At 42.3% G+C, this 20,514-nt stretch overlaps 1 protein-coding gene across 1 annotated transcript in view; it reads left to right on the top strand.

Annotated features, from left to right (window-relative positions):
- LOC147737063 (uncharacterized) overlaps positions 1-15,179 on the top strand; it is a 69,715-nt gene extending 54,536 nt beyond the window's left edge. The window contains exons 2-3 of the mRNA XM_086961535.1: positions 1-119; positions 4,873-15,179. Of these exons, the coding sequence (XP_086817661.1) occupies positions 6,279-7,910 (1,632 nt within the window). The 5' untranslated portion in view covers positions 1-119; positions 4,873-6,278 and the 3' untranslated portion in view covers positions 7,911-15,179. The remainder of the gene's footprint in view (positions 120-4,872) is intronic.
- The last annotated feature ends 5,335 nt before the right edge of the window (positions 15,180-20,514 follow it).

Below are 20,514 nucleotides of genomic sequence, written 5' to 3'. Positions count from 1 at the left end.
GTCAATAAAGTGATGGTCACCTGCTTGGAAGCTCTGTTAATTCTTCAGTATTTGTCATTGATCTCCACATGTGGCTGGTTTGGGTCTGCCCCTTGCATCGATCCCGATAACTCGCACAGGTAAGAAGCTTGTAGCAGCAACATGATAACCCTGTACTCATCTGTAAGAAGTGCGCTCCGAGGCAGGTATCCGATCATTTTTGTGAAACAAGGAAGGGCCAATATCTGTTATGTACATTTGTTAAAATAAAACAGTCAAATCACAGTATACTGTTCCGCAGGTTCAGTCCCAGCGACATTATCTGTAACTGAACGCAGACACCATAGGAAGCATGTGCTTTTAAGTCAAGTTGCGTTCACTCACCTGAAGGTGACATGCTTCATCATTGGGCCATACTCCTCACCAGACAGGCGCTACACTGCCTGGTGGGCACCACCAGAGGGCACTTTGTCGGAGATCTTTTATTAAGTACACCGGATGAGCATAGTAGGATAGAGGATGTTGTGTCATGAGATGTGAGATTGGTGAAGTCTGAATATAAGATCAACTATTGACCAGTTGCCACAATATAGTTAATGTGATCTTCCTGGTCCATGTTGAGATTAAAAACAGTGGCAGAGAAATTGAGGAACTAATGGCCCCTATCACTGTGTGAAAGTGTCGATCACCTATGGACCTGCTGGTAAGCTGGGGTCTGTACTTCAGGTCAACTTTTTCATGCCTTGTGTAGTCATGGAGCAATCTGTTGGCATTTCATCAGGAATAAATATGTGAAAACGGGTAAATGTGACCTAATCTTCTCCACAGTGTGAGGAGCTCTGTAACTCAAAGCCCTGCACCGTGCATAGGTGATAAGGTGCCTATTAACATCTCATTACCAGAGGTGAGCACTATCTAACAGAGTGCACTAGATACGGTAACCCTCCTAACATTCAGGACATACTGACTTATCCAATAGCGAGGACAGCGTATCAGAGGGCAACTGGTTTGAAAAGCACATGCTTCCTAGGGTGCCTGCGTTCAGTTAGAGGTAATGTCTGTGGGACTGAACCTCCAGAACAGTATACTGTGAGTTGATTTATATGAAGAATGGGTATACTGGACTCTCGTTTTCCTCGTCATCTCTTGTGATATGTAAAATAAAACGCAACAAATCTATCAGAAATGTAATGCAAAAATAGCAAAAGGCCAAGCAAACTAACAAGTGATAATTGTCTTCAGCGTCGGATTGGTAACGTGGGCATTCGGGCAATGCCCGAGGGGCCGGTGTCCGAGTCCCTGCAGTGGGCTGCTTTTTTTAGCAGTCTGGGGCTGATTTGGGCGCTGTCTCTATTGTTCGAACAGCCAGCGGCCCAGTGGGTGTCTGGGCGGCCTTTCTATAGGCAGATGGACGCTCGTTACCTCCTGTTTAGCAACAGGCAGAGGTATCTCTCCCTTAGTCTCGCTGGCAGGCCCATTAACCTGTGCATACTGAGTGGGGGCAGGGGGCCTGAGCAGAAGTGGCCTCACTTGTTTCCAGGTGTATTTCAGCAGTGTAAACTAACGTGTAAAAAATGTTTTACCCCCATTCCCCCAACCCTCCTCACGCACCCCCCCCCCGCGCTGCTTTTCTTTTTTTTATAGTATTACAAGATTATAAAATTACGCTGAAGCAGTCATTTGTGGAAAGGCATTATTCAAATGTGGGCCGATTTTTTTTTTTTTGCATGCCGAGACGATTTTCAATCCCAATCCAACCCTGATTGTCTTTGCAATGGACGAGAGCATCCACTCTAAAGCAAGTTGGAGTATATAAAGCTAAGGCTACACAATGTATTTTTAATACATGTCAATGAAACATGAACACGTGATAGAAACAGTTACTGAAACAACCCTAATGAGTAGGAGGCAGGCAGGATCTTCTCTCGAGAGGAATGTGAGGAGTCCGTGAGGTGCAGATAAAAGATACACAGACAAGCTGCAGAATTAAAAAAGAAAGTTGTGGACTACCCTAACTTTTTAAAATCACCCTTGCACATCTACACACACTTCCCTTCCCCAAATCTCCCGCTAGGGCCCTCACACCCACAGCACCATACGGCAGGAACAAAAGATCCCCGCCAAAGAGCCCCTTTATGTATTGCACCGCCGACCCGACGAGGGGCGAGCCCATATGATGAAGCATGACACCTAGCTTGCTGGGTGTGTGAGGTCTCTAGTTCCGAAAGGAGGATTCCCCTTCTGTGTACCTTCACTCACTTTGTTTTTACAACTGTCTCTCCCTTATATATTTGTTGTTTAAATTCAGGGGAACTGTGCATTCAATTTCTTCTTTGAGATGTGACCATGCTCATGGTTCCAGATGAGGACCAGGAAGCTAAGAGTGAACCTGTCCCTGACCTGTCCGACAATCCAAAAGATGGGTCAGTGGAAGGTGCAGTCTTGTAAGACACTCTACCTGCCCATCAGGAGATTGATTGCAGGCAAGTCCTAAATCAGTTTGCAGAGCGCTTCTTTTGGACCTCTCGCCAGACTAGCTGGTGTATCCATGATGTGGACGCTGATGAAAGCCTACCTTTCGAGAATAAAACATACAGGCAGACTGAACATGTGAAAGAGAGCATCAAAGCTGAAGTAAGCATGATGCTGGAATTGGGAGTTCTAAAGCCTTCTGAGAGCCATTGGACCTGCCCAGTTGTCTTAATCTCCAAGCCTCATAACCAGGATGGTAAGAAAGAAATGAGGTTTTGTGTGGACTATTGGGGCGTGAATGCTGTGATCAAAAGCGATGCATACCAAATTCCATGATTGTGGGCTGATCTGTTGGACATGTCCCACAACTAAGAGAAGGTTTAAATAATCACTTGATTTATTTGTCTTGGGTTAAAATAATAGTCTGAGACCATTGTTTTTGAATAACATTTATTACCCAGGTCTTTTGACTTTTTGGGTCACCCCATTCTCTTAATGGTTACCAAATTCCATGGGCAGATGAACTTAGTGACAGGTTGGGAGCTACCAAGTATCTGAGTATGTTCGATCTCACATCAGAGTACTGACAGATAGGTCTGACTCCAGGAACAAAAAATATATCTGCATTTTCAACCCCAAATGGGTATTATCAGTTCACTGTAATTCCCTTTGGTTTGAAACTGGCACCTGCCACTTTTCAAAGGTTGGTGAACTAAGCCTTGCTTTATTGGAATCTTTGAGTGCAGCATATCTACACAATATTGCTGTCTTTAGCTCCACCTGGCAGGATCATCTGATCCACCTTAGGAAAGAACTGGAGGCTCTGAGAAGTGCAGGCCTCATTATCGGCACTAGTTGCAGTCTTTTAGATTGATATGCCGGAATGCCAAAGTAAAGAGTTAGTGTAGTCAATGTGAGAGATGACTAAGGCTAAAGCTACTTGGGTAAGAGCTTCAGTAGTGGGAAATCTGCTGTTCTCCAGTAATGGGGTATCTTTCATAGATTCACATGCTTGAATCATTCCCCGTCGTTGAAGTGGGATTCCCACGGTACATAGAATAGCAATATAGCAATAGCATAGCTAAAGGAGCAATAGGAAGTATTGTAACATGTACGTTAATAGGAAAAAACTTGTCACTTTAATAACTTGTCCAAGTTACTAGATATGGTACAAACTCCAGCCAATCAGGCAACAGCACCCTCTGGAACCTTCTCCTCAGAGGCTCAGGCTCTCAGATTTTCTACTGCACGTCGTGTGAAGGGAGTCTCCCTGAGCTCTGCTCAGTACCTCTACCTTTTCACTTCAGAAACTCTTCAGAATATCTTCACTGCTTTGTCTACCACAAAGAGGTCACTCATCAGACACTATGAGTCTTGTGGGAAATTCTGGCTTCATTCCGAAGACCCCCATAAAAAGTGTATCTACTGCCTCCACCCTGAACATCAGGTGAGAGATTGTAAAATCTGCAGGACTTTTCCTCAAAAGACTTTAAGAGACAGAGAGGGACGTCTACTTCTGTGGTTACAGAAACTCAAGACCAAGGATGATCACTTATCAGATGTTGAGAGTAATTCCTCTCTCAGGACTGTCATCTCTAAGAAGAGGGCTTGTGAGGCGGAGATGGTATCTGCTAAGGCTAAGGTGCTCAAGAAAGACCACACCTCTACCCATGAAGGCCAGACTTATTCCTCCAAAAGGGCTCCTGTTCCTTCTAAGGGGTACTTATGCCCTCTACGCCTCCGAGATCTAAGTCTCAGGCATCTAAGTCTCTTCCTGAGACAAATTTGCCTAAAAAACGGGTTCCTCGTCGACGATGACTTCCGTCGCCACTGCTACGACGACGACTTCCACCTTCTCTTCTCCTCAACCTACATTGATTATGTTGTCAGCGTTCTCTCCGCCGACGTTTGTCATGGTGTCGGTGAAGCCTCGCTCGTCTGCCACCTCCCTCACTTCGTCGTCATAGTCCTCGCAACACACAATAGATTTGCGTGCAGCAGAGGCCAGAGCTCAAAAGTCAGGATACCAGATACAAGTAGGTGGTAACTCAGGGCAGCGGGAAACGCCTGTTGTCCGTGGAGGGGAAATTCCCATCCTAGAAATCTACATTAAAAATTAATTAATAGTATTCTATTTTCAATATCTTTTTGGTGCCAGTCCATATGACTTTAATGTCTGCTTTTGGGATTCTATGTTAGAAGTCCATAGGGTACATGTATCCTTTGTGAGCTTAATAAAATGTTGGAAATTCTACAAATCCTCACTCATAGATCCAAGTACTCTCAGGCTACCATTCTACACTCTGCTCTGTCTGAAGAACAGCTCAACACTTTCAAAATTCTGCAATTCTGCATTGATATGGCTTGTAAATATTTTTGGGGATATTTACATGTATTAACTATTTAATTGTAATACTATAGGTGATTGAAATTACGGACGAAGAAAGCAAGATTTAGCACCTGCCAACTGACTGTAAGCGCCATAAGAAGGTTAATTTTGAAAAACTGATTGACATCCAGCGTTCTAAGTTTAAACAATTTCCAAAATCTAGGTGTGGCGAGGAAGTGGGAGCTGAGGAAGGTACTATACATGTAAGTGAAGTCTCTAATTTTTCATTTCATTAACCGAGAGCAAAGTCCTATCTGTCCACACAGCATCAGAGATAATGCCAGAAAGACCAATCACAACATCCTCATCTGAAATATTATCAGAAAGACAAATTGCCTCAGCATGACAGAATAACGTTCATCTAAAGCACGCATGATCTAAAGCATCATGTAATTCCAGAGTGGAAGCACGCACTGCATAAAAGAAAGATATAACAAAAGGTTTCTTCTGCAGACCATCAAAGAAAAGACACTGAAAAAAGACTCCGAAGCTGACACGCTACCAACCAAAAGATTGGAAAATCACCTTTGTTCAACAACCGTTTTTAACCAGTTACGCAAGTTTGAGACTATGTGCCTCGGGATACAACACTGCGACCCACTCTGATCACTCTGGCGAAAACCTTAAAAATTCAGCCCTTTATTGTGTTCATGACCATCTCAGATTGTTTCCTTTTTATTGTGTACTGTTCTGTAATTCTATGTAAATTGCCTCAACATTATCTGTTGTGAAGGAGTGATATGTAAAACTGTTAAATATAAAAATAGATTAAATGAGCACCGTTGCGCTATAGCTAATGTAAATAAATCCTCGTCTTCAGAACTACAATCCTTAACCTTCCACCAAACATAGAAAGGGTAAAAGGAACTGATGTTCTGCGAATGGTGAGACACAATATTACTGTGCATGTTCTAATGTTCTCAGTTACTGCCATTACGCCAGTGCAAAAAGGTACTTAGCAGTTTAATCATTAAATATCAGACTAACACCTTATCACTGCATTGCTAAGAACCTATACAAATAGATTTGAGAAAAACTTCAGTCACAAAATAAGTTGCTGTCGGAGAGGCTATAACCAAAAGACTGTTATTTGCTAGAAACATTTCAACAGGTTTTAAAGGGCTGCATCCAGACATATTTTTCTCAATTTAAGTGTTAAGAAGATTACACGCAATTTAGTTTAAAGATAAATGCTGAACATTATCTAAACAAGCCCGACTCTAAAATCGGGTTCACTCTTACCGTGGCATATAAGCAAGAGAAAACTAAATGTAGAGATATTAACTCAAGGAATACACATTATAAAAACACGGGCTGTGAGAACAAATTCAGTGTTAAAACTCGCCTCAATCAAAGCAAAGTAACCCAAGTTGGGGAAAAAAGTTACCTGTGCCAAAAAAGATTCGACCATAAATCTCATCTCACTGAATTTGAGAAAATGCACACTGGGGAAAACCATTCTCAGTGCTCTGAATGCCAAAAAAGTTTCAGCTTTACATCTTATCTCACTAAACATATGAGAATCCACACTGGGGACAAACCTTATCAGTGCTCTGAATGCCTGAAATGGTTTTGTAACAAACAATGTCTTTCTCGACATGTATTAACCCACTCTGTGGAAAAACCTTACCAGTGCTCTGAATGCCAGAAATATTTCAGTAAAAAAAGAGACCTTAATGTACATATAAGGACCCACACTGGGGAAAAACCTTATCAGTGCTCTGAATGCCAGAAAAGGTTTCGTACAAAACAAAGTCTTTCTCAACATGTATTAACCCACACTGGGGAAAAACCTTATCAGTGCTCTGAATGCCAGAAAAGGTTTAGTCAGAAACAAAGTCTTTTTCAACATGTATTAACCCACACTGGGGTAAAATCTTATCAGTGCACAGATTGCCAGAAATGTTTCAATGCCATAACCCATCTCACTCGGCATAGAAGAACTCACACTGGAGAGAAACCTTATCAGTGCTCGGAATGCCAGAAATGTTTCAGTGACAAAAACAGTCTCACTCATCATATAAGAACCCACACTGGGGAGAAACCTTTTCAGTGCTCTGAATGCCAGAAATGTTTCAGGGTAAAAAAAAGTCTAAATGAACATACAAGAATCCACACTGGGGAAAAACCTTATCAGTGCTCTGAATGCCAGAAAAGGTTTTGTAAAAAACAAAGTCTTTCTCTACATGCAATGAACCACACTGGGGAAAAACCTTATACGTGCTCTGAATGCCAGAAATGTTTCAGTTTAAAAAGTAGTCTCACACGGCACATAAGAATCCACACTAGGGAAAAACCTTATCAGTGCTCTGAATGCCAAAAATGTTTCAGTTTAAAAAGTAAACTCACACAGCACATCAGAATCCACACTAGGGAAAACCCTTATGAGTGCTCTGAATGCCCAAAACATTTCATCCGTAAATCACTTCTAACTGCACATGTGAGATTCCACACTGGGGAAAAACCTTATCAGTGCTCTGAATGCCAGAAATGTTTCAAAAACAAACTCAGTCTCACTCAGCATATACAGACCCACACTGGGGAAAAACCTTATCAGTGCTCTGAAAGCCAGGAAAGGTTTTGTAACAAACAAAGTCTTTCTCAACATTCAGTAACCCATTCTGTGGAACATCCTTATCAGTGCTCTGAATGCCAGAAATGTTTCAGTATAAAAAGTAGTCTCACACGGCACATAAGAATCCACACTGGGGAAAAACCTTATCAGTGCATTGAATGCCAGAAATGTTTCAGTGAAAAAAGAATACTCACTACACATACAAGAACCCACACTGGGGAAAAACCTTATCAGTGCATTGAATGTCAGAAATGTTTCAGTGAAAAAAGAATACTCACTCGGCATACAAGAACCCACACTGGGGAAAAACCATATCAGTGCATTGAATGCCACAAATGTTTCAGTGAAAAAATCAAGCTCACTCACCATATAAGAACCCACACTGGGGAAAAACCTTATCAGTGCTCTGAATGCCAAAAATGTTTCAGCCGTAAATCTGATCTCACTGCACATGTGAGAATCCACACTGGGGGAAAAACATTATCAGTGCTCTAAATGTCAGAAAAGATTCAGAGGTAGTGATGGTTACATGCACCATAAGAAAACACACCATCAAAAATACTTCAGTGCTCCAAGTGCCAGAAAAGCATCAATTTTAAATGCAATCTCACTCTACATGAGCAGACGCACACAGGGAAAAAACATTACCTATGCTGTGTATGCCAGAAATTCCTATTGTTTGATAGGCACAGCCTCACTAACCATAAGCGACTCCATACTGATGAAAACCTTATGAGTGCTCTGAATGCCAGAAAAGCTGCAGAGAAAAACGCTATCTCACCATGAGAAACTCCACACTGGAGAAAATCCTTATGCCATAAAAGCTTGAATTTGAAAGACAGAGTTATGCTTCATGAGAGATCCCACTCTGGGGAAAAACCTTATGAGTGCTCGAAATGCAAGCAAAGTTTTGGTCACAAATTACTTCTCACTTGACATGAGCAAACTCACAAGGGAGAAAAAAGCCTCATGTGTGTTCTGAATGTCAGATAAGGTTTTTAATACATGGCTGTTATATTATACACCAGCCGCTATCTCAAAAATGTACCTTAATACATCTGCCAATTGTTTTAGATGCCAACAATTCTCCCCTGCTAATTGGTCTCATACCATAGTTAATTGTTCTAAAATTGTACCCTTTTGGATTGAGATATTTAAGTTTCTACAAACTAACTGTAAGATTCAGATTTTATACAATGAAAAGTTGATGCTTTATGGTTACGATCCCGAATTGGAAATTAATGATCAAATCGTCAAATTGTTATATATTGTATTGGCTGTAGCAAGGTCGTTAATATTGCAAAATTGGAGATCAACTCAGGTCCCGTTGCTCCAAGCATGGTTGCAAAAGATAAGAAATGTTAGAGGAAGTGAGTCTATGCAAAACGGATAGGAGGGATGAGGAAGTTTGAAAAAACTTGGGGTTCGTTTTTTGAGTAATTATGGATCTGTTTTTGCTTGGTTATGGTAAAAAAATGTAGCCCTATGTTTTGTTTGTATTCTGGATGCAATTCTACTTTATCTATGCCTTGATTTTGATTTTGACATCGTATACAATTGCTCAGATTTTAAGAACCAAAGAACTTCAATAAAAAATGTTTTTTTTAAAAAAAAAGATAAGGTTTAATCATGAATACAATGTCATTTCACATGAGAGAATTCACACTGGACTAAAGCCTTATACAGGAGGGGAAAGCCAGAAATGTTATACTCAGAAATGAGATCTCACTTAACATGAGAAATGCATCCACACCAGGTGAAAAGTAAGGTGTATCTTGAGTTGCAGAAAAGCTTCTAACAACCTGACTTTACATGAGAAAGCACATATTGTAGTTGCAATACGATTCATCAAGAAATTCTTGCAGGATAACTTAGGCTGCCCGCATGCAACCTCCAAATAAATTTCAGGCCTTGAAAATGTTTTAATTGCAACAAAATCCACAATTTGAGTATCTGAAAGTTACAAAACTCTCAAGGTCTTTACTTGACACAGAGAAGTATTCGTACTTGCAAACATCAACTAATTAACAGAAAATTCACAATATTAATGTCTTAAATTTTCTCCACCCAAAATGTTTCTACTCACACTTGTTTCTTAACATAAGACTGAAATCTAGATTTTCATGATAAGATTAGGCCTAGGCGGTGTTCCGCAATGAAGAACTCCGCAAAGTGTCAAAAAAACTCAACCGCTCAATGCGGAGTTCTGGGAGCAGCGGAGTGCGTTTGGGTCAATTTGAAGCGCTTTTTCGGCGAGTAGCACGCTACTCCAGAATCCAAAAATGATTAGTGGTGAATTAGTGTAGGGAAATATAAAATGTATTTGAGAGCTGGACATGTTGGTCTGTTAGTTGGGTTGAAAAAGAGAGTGGAGGGATAGAAAAGGGAAGGTTTGGCATTTATATAGCGCTTGCTACCCCTGATGAAGTGTTGAAGTGCTTTTCAGCGAGTAGCATGCTACTCCAGAACCCAAAAAGATAAATAGATAGATCAATTATTGTGGGTAGGTTGTTTTATTATATAAATACAACTGTACGAAAATTCATAAAATGCTGTTGTAAAGTTGTATCCAAGAGGCAAGTATAGTCTCTGATAATAATGTATACAAAGTTGGCTTGCCATCAAGACTGATGCCCCGTAATGTTGATGCAAAGTCATCTGTGCTGGAGTATCCTAGACTCTTGTTGAATTGTACCATCTAACTTGTAGGTACTGCTATTTGTATCAGGTCCACGTTGTAAGCAGACACAAACGCCGAAATTGTGCACTATTTATATTAAGCATAATGTAGGTGAACAGATGACAGTAACCACTGTACAAGCTGTATTAGGTGCTTAGAAGTAGAGTGACATAGAGGGCAAAAAACACTCCACTAACTCTGTCACTCGCTTAGTACAGACGAACGCCAAAGGTCCTCGTACATAAGGAAGCATCGGGGTGCACCCTCTTTCTGTGTCCCATGGGCATTTTGTCTTTTGTTCTACAGAAGAGGCTGCAGACACTTCCATAGCCCTTTATGTAGTGTGGATCACGTAGGAGAGATTCTGAGCGGGCATGCTTTCCTTTGTATTTGGCATGTCACATTCAAATGGGGGAAAACCTTTTGTCTTGCGACTGCACTGTATTATTGACACGGGCAAAAGGGCAAACAAGCAGTTAGGAGGCGCACTGATTGTATATCCCCACCTGACAGGATGGTGACAGACCCCAACCACCTGCAGGGGAATCGTGCCACCTCGTTTAATAGCTGCCAGACGCTTTACTTTGTAAGCAGACTGGTGGTTTACCACTGCCCCTACGTTGGTGCACCACATGCTTTTTCCAGCATAATCTGGTGTACTCCTCCTGTGTGACATGACGGCACCCCCTGAAGACTGCACCGTTGTGTAGTCTGGGACAATGCACCTTCCCTGTAATTCTGAACTGGGCCTTTAAATACGGTACTATTTTGTGTGCCTATTTGATTCAGGTATGCAAAGTATGTGGTACTACTTGTATACTAAGGTAGGACAAGGAAGATTAAATTTCTACGGTGGCGGAAATGTTTTTGTCAAAGTCTTTACGCCCTAAACACCCTCCCGTACCGTGAACATAATGAGATTACGTAGATTACACCTCTGCATGCTTAATGCTGCCATTTGCATTTCAAGACCAGTGATTAATGTGGCTTTATGAAGTTCAACGCCATAGGGTGTTCCCGACCTGTCTGATACTTGCATATGGAAAAGATGGGCCATTTGGAACCTAAAGATAGATAAAACATATTCATAGGTCACGATTTAAGTCTACATCTAAAATAAAACTGTAAATTAGGAGAGGTGATAAGTGAGATGTTAAAAGGCATCCGCTTATCGAGCTGCATTTGTAAGTAGGCCTCCCTATAATATGAGATCTATTCCTGATTGAGTCCTTAATTGCAATGAATACTTTAATACCCAGGCATGAAGTCATTGTCGAGCTGCTTAAATATCCACCTGTCTCCCCACTTCTTCCCCACTGCATCTTTAACCAGTGGCCTAGCCAGTGTGCCCTGGGCCCTAAGGCAAGAAAGGAAATGTGACACCTTCCCTCTGTTTGGACTGTGGAAAACAGCAATAATCATTGTTCTGTGGGCCCTTCAGGCCTTTGTTTGAACAGTGACAAACAGCAGTTATCAGGGTTCAGTGGGCCTTTAAGGCATCTGGGACCTGGTGCCACTGCACCTGCTGCACCAATGGGAAGCTAAGCCCCTGCCCTTAACAGCTTCTATTCTAGCCCCACTGGTGAACTGAACCAGCCAAGTACTGATCTGGCCATATCTGCAGGCATGCAGCCGCCTCTTCGACTGAAGAGATTTAAGTCGCATGAAAGCAGCATGCGGGAAACAACTATTTTCTGAGGCAGTCAACACCTTGTCTGTTCCAACCTGAATTCATTTAAACCCAGGGACGAAAAAAACGTTCATCGTCATCTCTTGCTTATCAAAAGGGTAAAACAAATTCATCTAACATTATAGTGTACCACATAAAAAAATGGTGATTCTGTGTACAAATTAAAACTAGCATGCATAAAGAAAGGTGAGCCTTTGGCCAAAATAGCCATTTTCCCTACCCATACTTCTAACACATCTTTTACAAATTTTTTTTAACTACATTGTCATCCGGAAATAGTCATTAGCGCCTACTCATAAGCAAATGACATTTAGAATTCTCTTTCACTGCAAGCTTTCAAAAGTAAATTGAAATAAAAGCAGTATTGAATTTTTTGATATTGCGTACTCTTACCAAAATTTAAAGCATCAATTTTATATGACACGCCATAGAAAAAAGGAGTTCTTTATATATACTAAACCTCCAGAAACATTCGATTAACCAGTAATAAAGTCACGTCTAGCTTAGTTAGTTTATAGTCTTCTTTTTTAAGAGAAATTCTTTCACATTGTAACTGGATCTGCATGGCTAAACACTTATTAAGTCCCAAAGGCGAGACCTATTGGCTATGCCACTGCTTGTTATTGATTGAGTACAATGAACAGCAGCACTTTTGATTAGGTCCTGAAGAAAGCCGCAAACATCTCTTTGGAGGGTTAATAGGCTGAAACATGTTGACCTCTTATTAACTTTCACTCGGCTGCCCCCACTACCCTGAGCTCATTTTTGTGGTATTTAGTATACCTTTCTCTATAACAAAACATGCCTGAACTTCTCCGTCTCAGTGAGGGGGCTGTACCCTGTACTGTGACTAGTTATAACGGTGGGAGGAGATTCGGAATGAGGAAGCATGCCAACTATGGTGGGTGAGGAAATCTTCCCTTTAAAGGGATATTTCATCTTAGCTATGTCTTCATTTGCAACAGTAATCCTCATAGACTCAAGGGTTTCTTGATTGTGGTAGAAATACATTTTTGATTTTTGGTACCACAAGGCATAAGAAATTAGCGGATCTTTATCTGGTATCTTTATCAGTAAATTATCTGAAATTACTGGACATAAACTTTTGCAAGTATTATTTCTAAAGATAAAGGAAGTTCTAAATGTGTCTTTTCTAAACTAACCCCAGTGTGTATGACTACAATAACCACCTCTCTCAAATCAATATTGTGCTTGGTTTAGTGAGAAAGCTAAATGATCTAGGAGAAAGCAGCAACTGGCGTCAGTATTTTTCTTAGGAAGCTTTAAGTTGGAGAGTGAAAACACTTTTTAGAATGGCCCAAAAATTGTGATAAAGATATTTTAATATGTTTGACAAAAATAATAGGTACATTTCAAGACAATATTGAAATGGGAAATAAAATAATAAAAACAAATATTTACACCACATGACAAAAATATTAGAGATTACATTTTAGCAATATATAGGAAATACTGAGGTGCATGTATTAATAATCCATTTGGTAAAAGTGGTTGCTGGTGGAGTCAGCACACTACTCTGTCTTTGATTGCTTTTAAATAAAGGCATTTTAATGCACCCCATTTTACTTTCAGATTCACAAATGTCCCCTTGGGTTACTACCTCCTGTTACTGTTTATCAGCCCACGTATGGTTTCAAAGCTTAATACATACCTTAAGGATGTATTACGTATTGAGAAGGGACACTATTAACATTCCCCTTCCAAATTCTTAATTGTTAAATGGGCTTAGTACATTTCAAAAAGGGGTTTAGCATTTGCAAACTCTGTGAATTACAGAACCAGTGGATTTTTGAACAATAAAACCCTTGGTACATGAGTCAATTTTTCTCAATTCCCTCGAAATTAAGTTTGCTAATAATGTTAGTTGACTGATAACCGGTGCACATACCTATTTAGTGTTAGTGTTACTTCAGATCAAATAAAAACCATCACACATGACTCTTACACAATGCTTAAAGACAGAATTTCTGACATCCAGCTTTAATGTTTTGTTAAATATATTTGCAAATGTTGTCACTTAAACAGGAAAGCATCTAAACCGGTCTCTGGACATAAAGTAGGATGTAATCATAATCTTTAGATACAATTTCTGAGTTTCAGGAACAATGTGTGTCATCTATGTTTACTCTAAGCCACTATAATAAACATATTCAATGCTATTAGATTTGATCTGTTTGTACTGGTTTCTATTGCAGACAATAATCTAGATTTAGAGCAAGGATCAATTCCACCCATGGCTTTTAAAATCTATTGATCATTGATCTCTATCAGTGTTATCGCAAATAAAACTATAATAGAACTGATTTGAGAGATGGACCTTCAAGTATTATGCCTAGTCAATTTATTGAACAAATTATGGAGTTAAAATCTGAATAGATTATATCCACAAGCAGTGCCTGACCACTGTATTTTACATCAATAGATTACTAATCAGCACATGTTGTCTAAGTACAATTCACTCATCTTCAATTTGTCATGGAGCTCATGTTGGGTCTGTTTGAATTCTTTTAAAATGTGACATTTAAATGTCCAAAAGTTCAGGAATTCTAGTTTCAAGCCTGGTCAGACCTCAATGAATGCTATACCTAAATATGCCCTTCTGTTCCTACATTTTTATGTGTACCATGATTCAGAAATGGCATGTTTTTGCTTTCGGTGGTAAAATACTAAACATATCTATTGCTGTTGCCATCTGAAACATTATCTTTAATTGGGAAGATAAAAACAAATGGTCCTGTGATGCTTGCTGGAATGGGAAGTGTTTAATCAAAAGGTGGATTGAATTCAAGTTTAGGTGACAATTTTACAAAAGTGTATGGATTTTGTATATATTTAAAATTGTTGATCTCCAAAAAGGCCTAAATCAATAAATTGAATTGAAATTCAAGTTTATCATTTGAATCCTATTGTTGGAAAAGATGTGATTTTGAACCCCATGAGGCGGTTCCTTTCCAGAAAGCATTCAGGTTGTAATCATGAGTCAAATAATGCCGAGGAGGTTAAAATATTCAAATTGAATTCTAATTACACATGAAATGTTCATTGTTCAATATATTTATCTTAGCATTTTAATGTGAGGACTTTATTGCTTAAGGAAAATAATTAGTATTTGTTATTCCATACGTAGGAAGCATTACATTAATGAAACGACTGTATCCCACCTTCTTTCTCTCCTTTCCTGTTCTTTATTAATGTTTCTATTGTTAAACTTTAAAGATTGCCTGAAATTAAGAATTGTGCTCTACATAACTTTGCTGTGTTACAGTTTGTTGATTTTTATGTACAACTTTTGTCTCTTATGTGTATGGCAACTGATGTTTTGTTTTGCTTTAATAATCAGTTTATGTTTATTAGGTTTTATTATTCAATAAAATGTTTCAAACACAACAAATGGTAGTTGATATGTATTTACAACTGCAACATTTTTATTGTATGGGCACTTTCAAAGGGGCCAAAAATATGGTCTGTGGGATGACGGAGGACCACATTGGTATCAGCAGGGAGAGGTTTGGGCAGGTGATTAGGGGTACATGTAAAGTTGGAAGTAAGGGGAACAAAGCATGTACATTGTGTGGACTGTGACTCCTGGAGTTATTGTTGGTTGGTGCAGTTTTTAACACAATGTACTTACGCACACTAGGCTTACACAGCTCATTTCCCTCTCTATCACAGCAAGTCATTCTTTAAAAAAGACTCTTGGACCAGAGAAAGGTCCCTCTCCCAAATGCGCTCAGGGTTAGCAAATAGTTCCTACCTATCCTGGAGAGGCCAACTCTTATATACTGGAGCCATCGGATGCTTGAGAAATGGTCAAGTGAAAGGCATTCCCATATGGCGTCTTTGCTAAGTGTATTTTCTTCATTAGCCCAAATATTAAGCCACAAAGCCACGGGACGGAAAGCCAGTACATCTGAGAGGAAAGGCATCCCCAACTCTTCGTGCACGACATAAAACGGGGTGCTTTCTGGGACAGAAAGGGCAATCGCAGGAAAGATTTTTCAGGACTTTACACTGCCCCTACCCCAATGTGGCCCCATATCTCACTCCCATAACAAACCTTTGAGATATATTTGTCTTCATATGTCTTCAAAAGAGCCCCTATTGGCTTCCCTCCCACTTCTCTGGAAAAGTTAAAACCAGCTGCAAAAGCTTTCACAAGATCCCCTTTCTTCCAAGTAAGCAAAGGAGGCAGACATTCCAGCACCTCCCCAAAGGCCCACTAGCTTAGCAGCAGGCATCAGCAGTGAATGTACTCTGCCATGGTCAGGTCAAGAGAGCAGTCGGTCTGCAGCATCCTAGCGTCAGATATCAGTGACAACTCGGACGACTTCATGTCTGCAGGCAGCAGACTCGCATTCAGGTGGACTTACAGCAGCCCTGAGCCTGGGTCTCAGCACGAGCACCACTGCCACATCACCAGTGAAGCGCTCCGATGGGCAGACACGCTACCCCACGCACTTGTGAACTGACAGCCTGGGGGAGTCCTGCAATAGGGCCCAAGTCACAAATGTAAATTGAGACGAAAGTCTATCTATAATACTCGTAAATCCCCTGTGTGAATACTGAAAGTCGTAAAGTTAGACCTTTGTCTCAGTTTCCCTTTGTGAATCAGGCCCGGAGTCTGTACTGAAGTTCACTCTGACCGCTGCAGGCATATGTTTTAACAGTGGTAGGCCGTAATTCCAATCAGTTTACACCAAAATGAGACAGAGGCATAGTTTTCTGGAGTGGAACTGAGGAGATTGGAGTGAGGTAGTTTGGGTAGATTTGAGTAGCGTGTGGTCGATTGGAGTTAAGTGGAGTGGGGTTGATTTGAGTAGAGTGAAGTGTGGTAAAGTGCAAGAGGTAGAATGGGGTAGATTGGAGTGGTGTAGATTAGAGTAGACTGGGGTGTAGTAGATTGGAGTGTGGTAGAGTGGGCTATATTGGGGAAGAGTGAGGGCAGTGGATGGGGTAGAGTGGGGGAGTGGAGATGGATAAATTGGAATGGAATCGAGATTGGAGTGGAGTGAGGTAGAGTGCAGTAGAGTGGAGTGTAGAGTGGTACATTAGGGTGGAGTGGAGGTTGAGTACATTACAGGGGGAAAGACTGGATTGGAGTGAATAGGGCAGATTCTGGTGCACTGGATTGGGGTAGATTTGAGTGGAGTGTGGTAGACTGGAATAGGGTAGATTTGGGTAGAGTGGAGTGGACTGGGGTACAGTGTGCTAGAATGGAGTACAGCGTGCTAGACTGGAGTGGGGTCAATTGGAGTGGAGTGGATTGATATGGAGTGGGATAGGTTGCAGTGGAGTTTGGAGTGGAATATTGGAATGAAGTGTGGAAAACTGGACAGGTGTAGATTGGACTACAGTGGGTTGGATTGGAGTAGGCTGGAGCAGAGTGTGGTAATCTTCTGTGGAGTGTGGTAGACAGAAGTGGGATGTGGTACAGTGGGGTGGGGTTGATTGGGTTAGATTGGAGTGGAGTAGATTGGAGGGGAGTAGGGTAGATTTTGATCAAAGTGAGTAGATTGGGACAGATTGGGTTGGAGTGGTGTGGGACAGGGTGGACTGAGTGGGGTATATTGTTGCAAACTGTGTATGTTGGTGTGCAGTGGAGTGGGGAGGGGTGCAGTGGGGTGAGTGGAGTGTGATAGATTAGAGTGTCTTACAGTGGTGTGGCATCGTGTGGAGTATGTATGGTGTGGTAGCCCACTGCCATTACAGACAACACATTTTCAAATGAAAGGACTGTGAGAAGGTGGCCTGATATGCAATGCTCACTATTCTAGTGAACACTATGTATCAGTCCAGCAACCCATATTGATGATTGGTTGTAAGTCAACCTTATAGACCAGCTATCCTAGTAGCGTGGATACGAGCAGTCTAAGGCTAAAGACTCGAGAGGGCGTGTTAAGCCAGCTGTTATACCACACATATACCCCTTGAACACCAAGTAAAAGGACACCACACAAGTGTTATGAAAATAAACAGTTATTTATTAAGAATCACAACAGCCCTGTACTCTTTATGAGGACAGGGTACTAAGCACAAACCAAAACTCTTACAAAAATACTTAAGTTAGCACAGTATATACAAATGCCCGAGGGGCACGGAAAACCATATACTTGAAAAGTGGAATGCGAAATTACTAGCAGGTAAGTACAGTACTAATAGGCTTTGGAATCGCTAGGACTTGACTATAGAATCGTTAGATTACTTCTAGGAGACCCAGGGGACTCGGGTGCAGTGTGTGCACTCTCACGCGAGATGCGGGACAAAGTCTATGGTAGCTAGGAATTGCAAAGTTAGTGTTCTCGGGCGAACCCGACCTGGTAGGAAGAAAACGAAAGTGGACTCTGACCCTTGGATACTGAGGCTATGCTGGGGCACCGAAATGCCGAAGTTACCTAGCCCAGGGGCTGCAGCTGCATAGGACTCAAAGGACGTCGGGAATCCTCGTTGACGGACCAGGAGCCTGGAAGAAAGAAGTTGCTGGCAGGCGACCAGTGAAGAAAGTTCGGTGGATCCAAGCCTGGACCGATGGAAGATGACACCTGAAAGCAGAGGGGACCAAGTTCGAGACTACTAGCCAGTAGTCAGTGGGCACCAGGAGGGCACCGGATGGTAGCCACCTCGACTAGGCGAGTGGGTGACGCTGTGCTCGGAGATCTCACGGACCAGGAGGCGTTGTCGGCGACCAGGAAGGAGGATCGAGCTGTCCCACGAAGATAGAAGCTGTCGGCGTCGCTGGACCCAGGATTGGGCAACAAAGCCTTGGCAAATTCAAGCCCACGCGGTGGACCTAAAATGGCGTCTGGAGTGGACCAGGAGGGTCCGGGGTGCCTCTCTTCAAGAAGGAAGCAAGGGCCAGTCTGGAGCAACCAGACCAGCAGCAGTGATGTCGTTGGGCGTCGTGAAGAAGGCCACAAGCCAGCCGGCTAGTAGCCAAACAACGCGGTGCACAGCAAACAGCAGAAGGGCCCCACGCAGATCGTGGAGATGCAGGGAGGCTGACCTTGGGTGCTGGAGCTGCGCAGGGTCGGGGCTTCTCGGACCCCAAAGCACTCACCCGTGGAGGACACGGTGGGCTTGTTGTAAAGATGTCGTGCAGTCTTGGCGATCGTCGGTCCCTCGAGGTCTCGTCGCACTCACGGTTCTCAGCTTTGCTGTAGAGGTGAGTAGAGGTCAGAGGTGCCAGGGAAGCCGGGTCTCGTCGAGCTGGGTCGTCGGATTCGTGATGAAGGACTTGCAGCAGACCGCAGTGTTCTTTAGGATGGTGCCTGCGGATGCAGGGTGACTACTCCTTAGCCACAAGGGAGAATCTTGATGGAGAAATCTTGAAGTCCTTTCGCAGAAAGTCGTGTCTTGATTCCAAAGATGATCTAATTTTAACAGGGGGCCCGCTCCTATCTTTATACTAAAAAAGGGGGCTGACCCGGTGACTAGGTCCTGCCTATGGGTGGGACCAGGAGGGGGGTGGTTACACCCCTCTCCCCTGCCGGACTTCCCCAGGCCAGGGGCTGGTGTGCCCCTGGAACTGGTTCTGACTGGCCTATGCGTAGTGAGCACCGGGGTGCCACTCAGCAGTCACCTTCCTGAAAAGCCCTGCCTACCCAGGATACACAAAACCATGTCTGGGATGGTGCTAGCACCGCCCCGGACAGGAAACCCTTTGTCCAAGCCTCCCTCGCTGGAAGGACTCCCAGCAGCAGGAGGTCAGACTCGTGTCTGTGGTGGCAGCATCCATTTTGTGGAGCTGAGGCGTTAGTTAACTTTAACCGGGGTTCACAGTTACATACATGTCGTGTCCCTCTAGAAGGGTGGAATGCTAACCCCGTCGCCAGAATTGGCGATGGGTTAGTATTCCAATTCGTATGACACCTTACTCGACATGTTTTGATAAAGCAATACCAAAGATAGCATTTAACCGCGAGGATTATAATGCACTTAAGAGTATATGGTATGCGTTATCATGGAACAGCTATTAGGACTTGGTTCCGCAAGCTGCAGACAGGCTCAGCTCATGCCAGAGCACCATCTCACACGATTCCAAGCACTCTGCCTTCAGGATTGTCAAGGCCTGCCATAGGAGTGACTGATAGGAATCTGTGTGTCCATTTTAGGGTTAGATATAGGTATACTATATCTACAGCAAAGGGTGATTACACGACTTTGCCCCAGCTGTCAAGCAGCCAGTTGTGTCAAATTTAGGAGGCCAGCCAGGGGTGGCATAATACATGCTGCAGCCCCTGGCAGCCCTGGGTACACCCATGCCCTGAGTTACAGGGTCTGATAGGGTGGCCCAGTACCAATTGGAAATGCACCTAGGGTACATGGAATCCATTTTACAGAGAGAGCAGTAGGCCTGGGGTCCTGATTGGCAGGGCCCCAGGTCGACTATGTCAAAAACCAGCTAAAACACAGGGCAAAAAGTTGGGGGCAACCATAGTCAGGATGTACCTTCCTACAAGGACCATTACATGTGCACCGAAATATGGTGTTACTGCATAAAACCGATAATGTGTGCTAATGTCATCACCTAGTGTATTGATGTGTCACATTCAAATATTTGTTTCCACCACACTTCAGAATAAAACATAAAAGAAAATTTGTACTACATCAGCGTAGTTCAATTTTGTAGTGTGCTAGGAAGAAAAACTTCCAACAAACTCTTCTCTTACATGGGTACTTAGCAGGACTGTCACATAAATGCTCTCTCTGTG

This window comes from Lissotriton vulgaris, chromosome 1_1 (genome assembly GCF_964263255.1).
Source record: "Lissotriton vulgaris chromosome 1_1, aLisVul1.2, whole genome shotgun sequence".
Classification (NCBI taxonomy): Eukaryota; Metazoa; Chordata; class Amphibia; order Caudata; family Salamandridae; genus Lissotriton; species Lissotriton vulgaris.
This window is presented reverse-complemented; position numbering and strand designations above follow the sequence as displayed.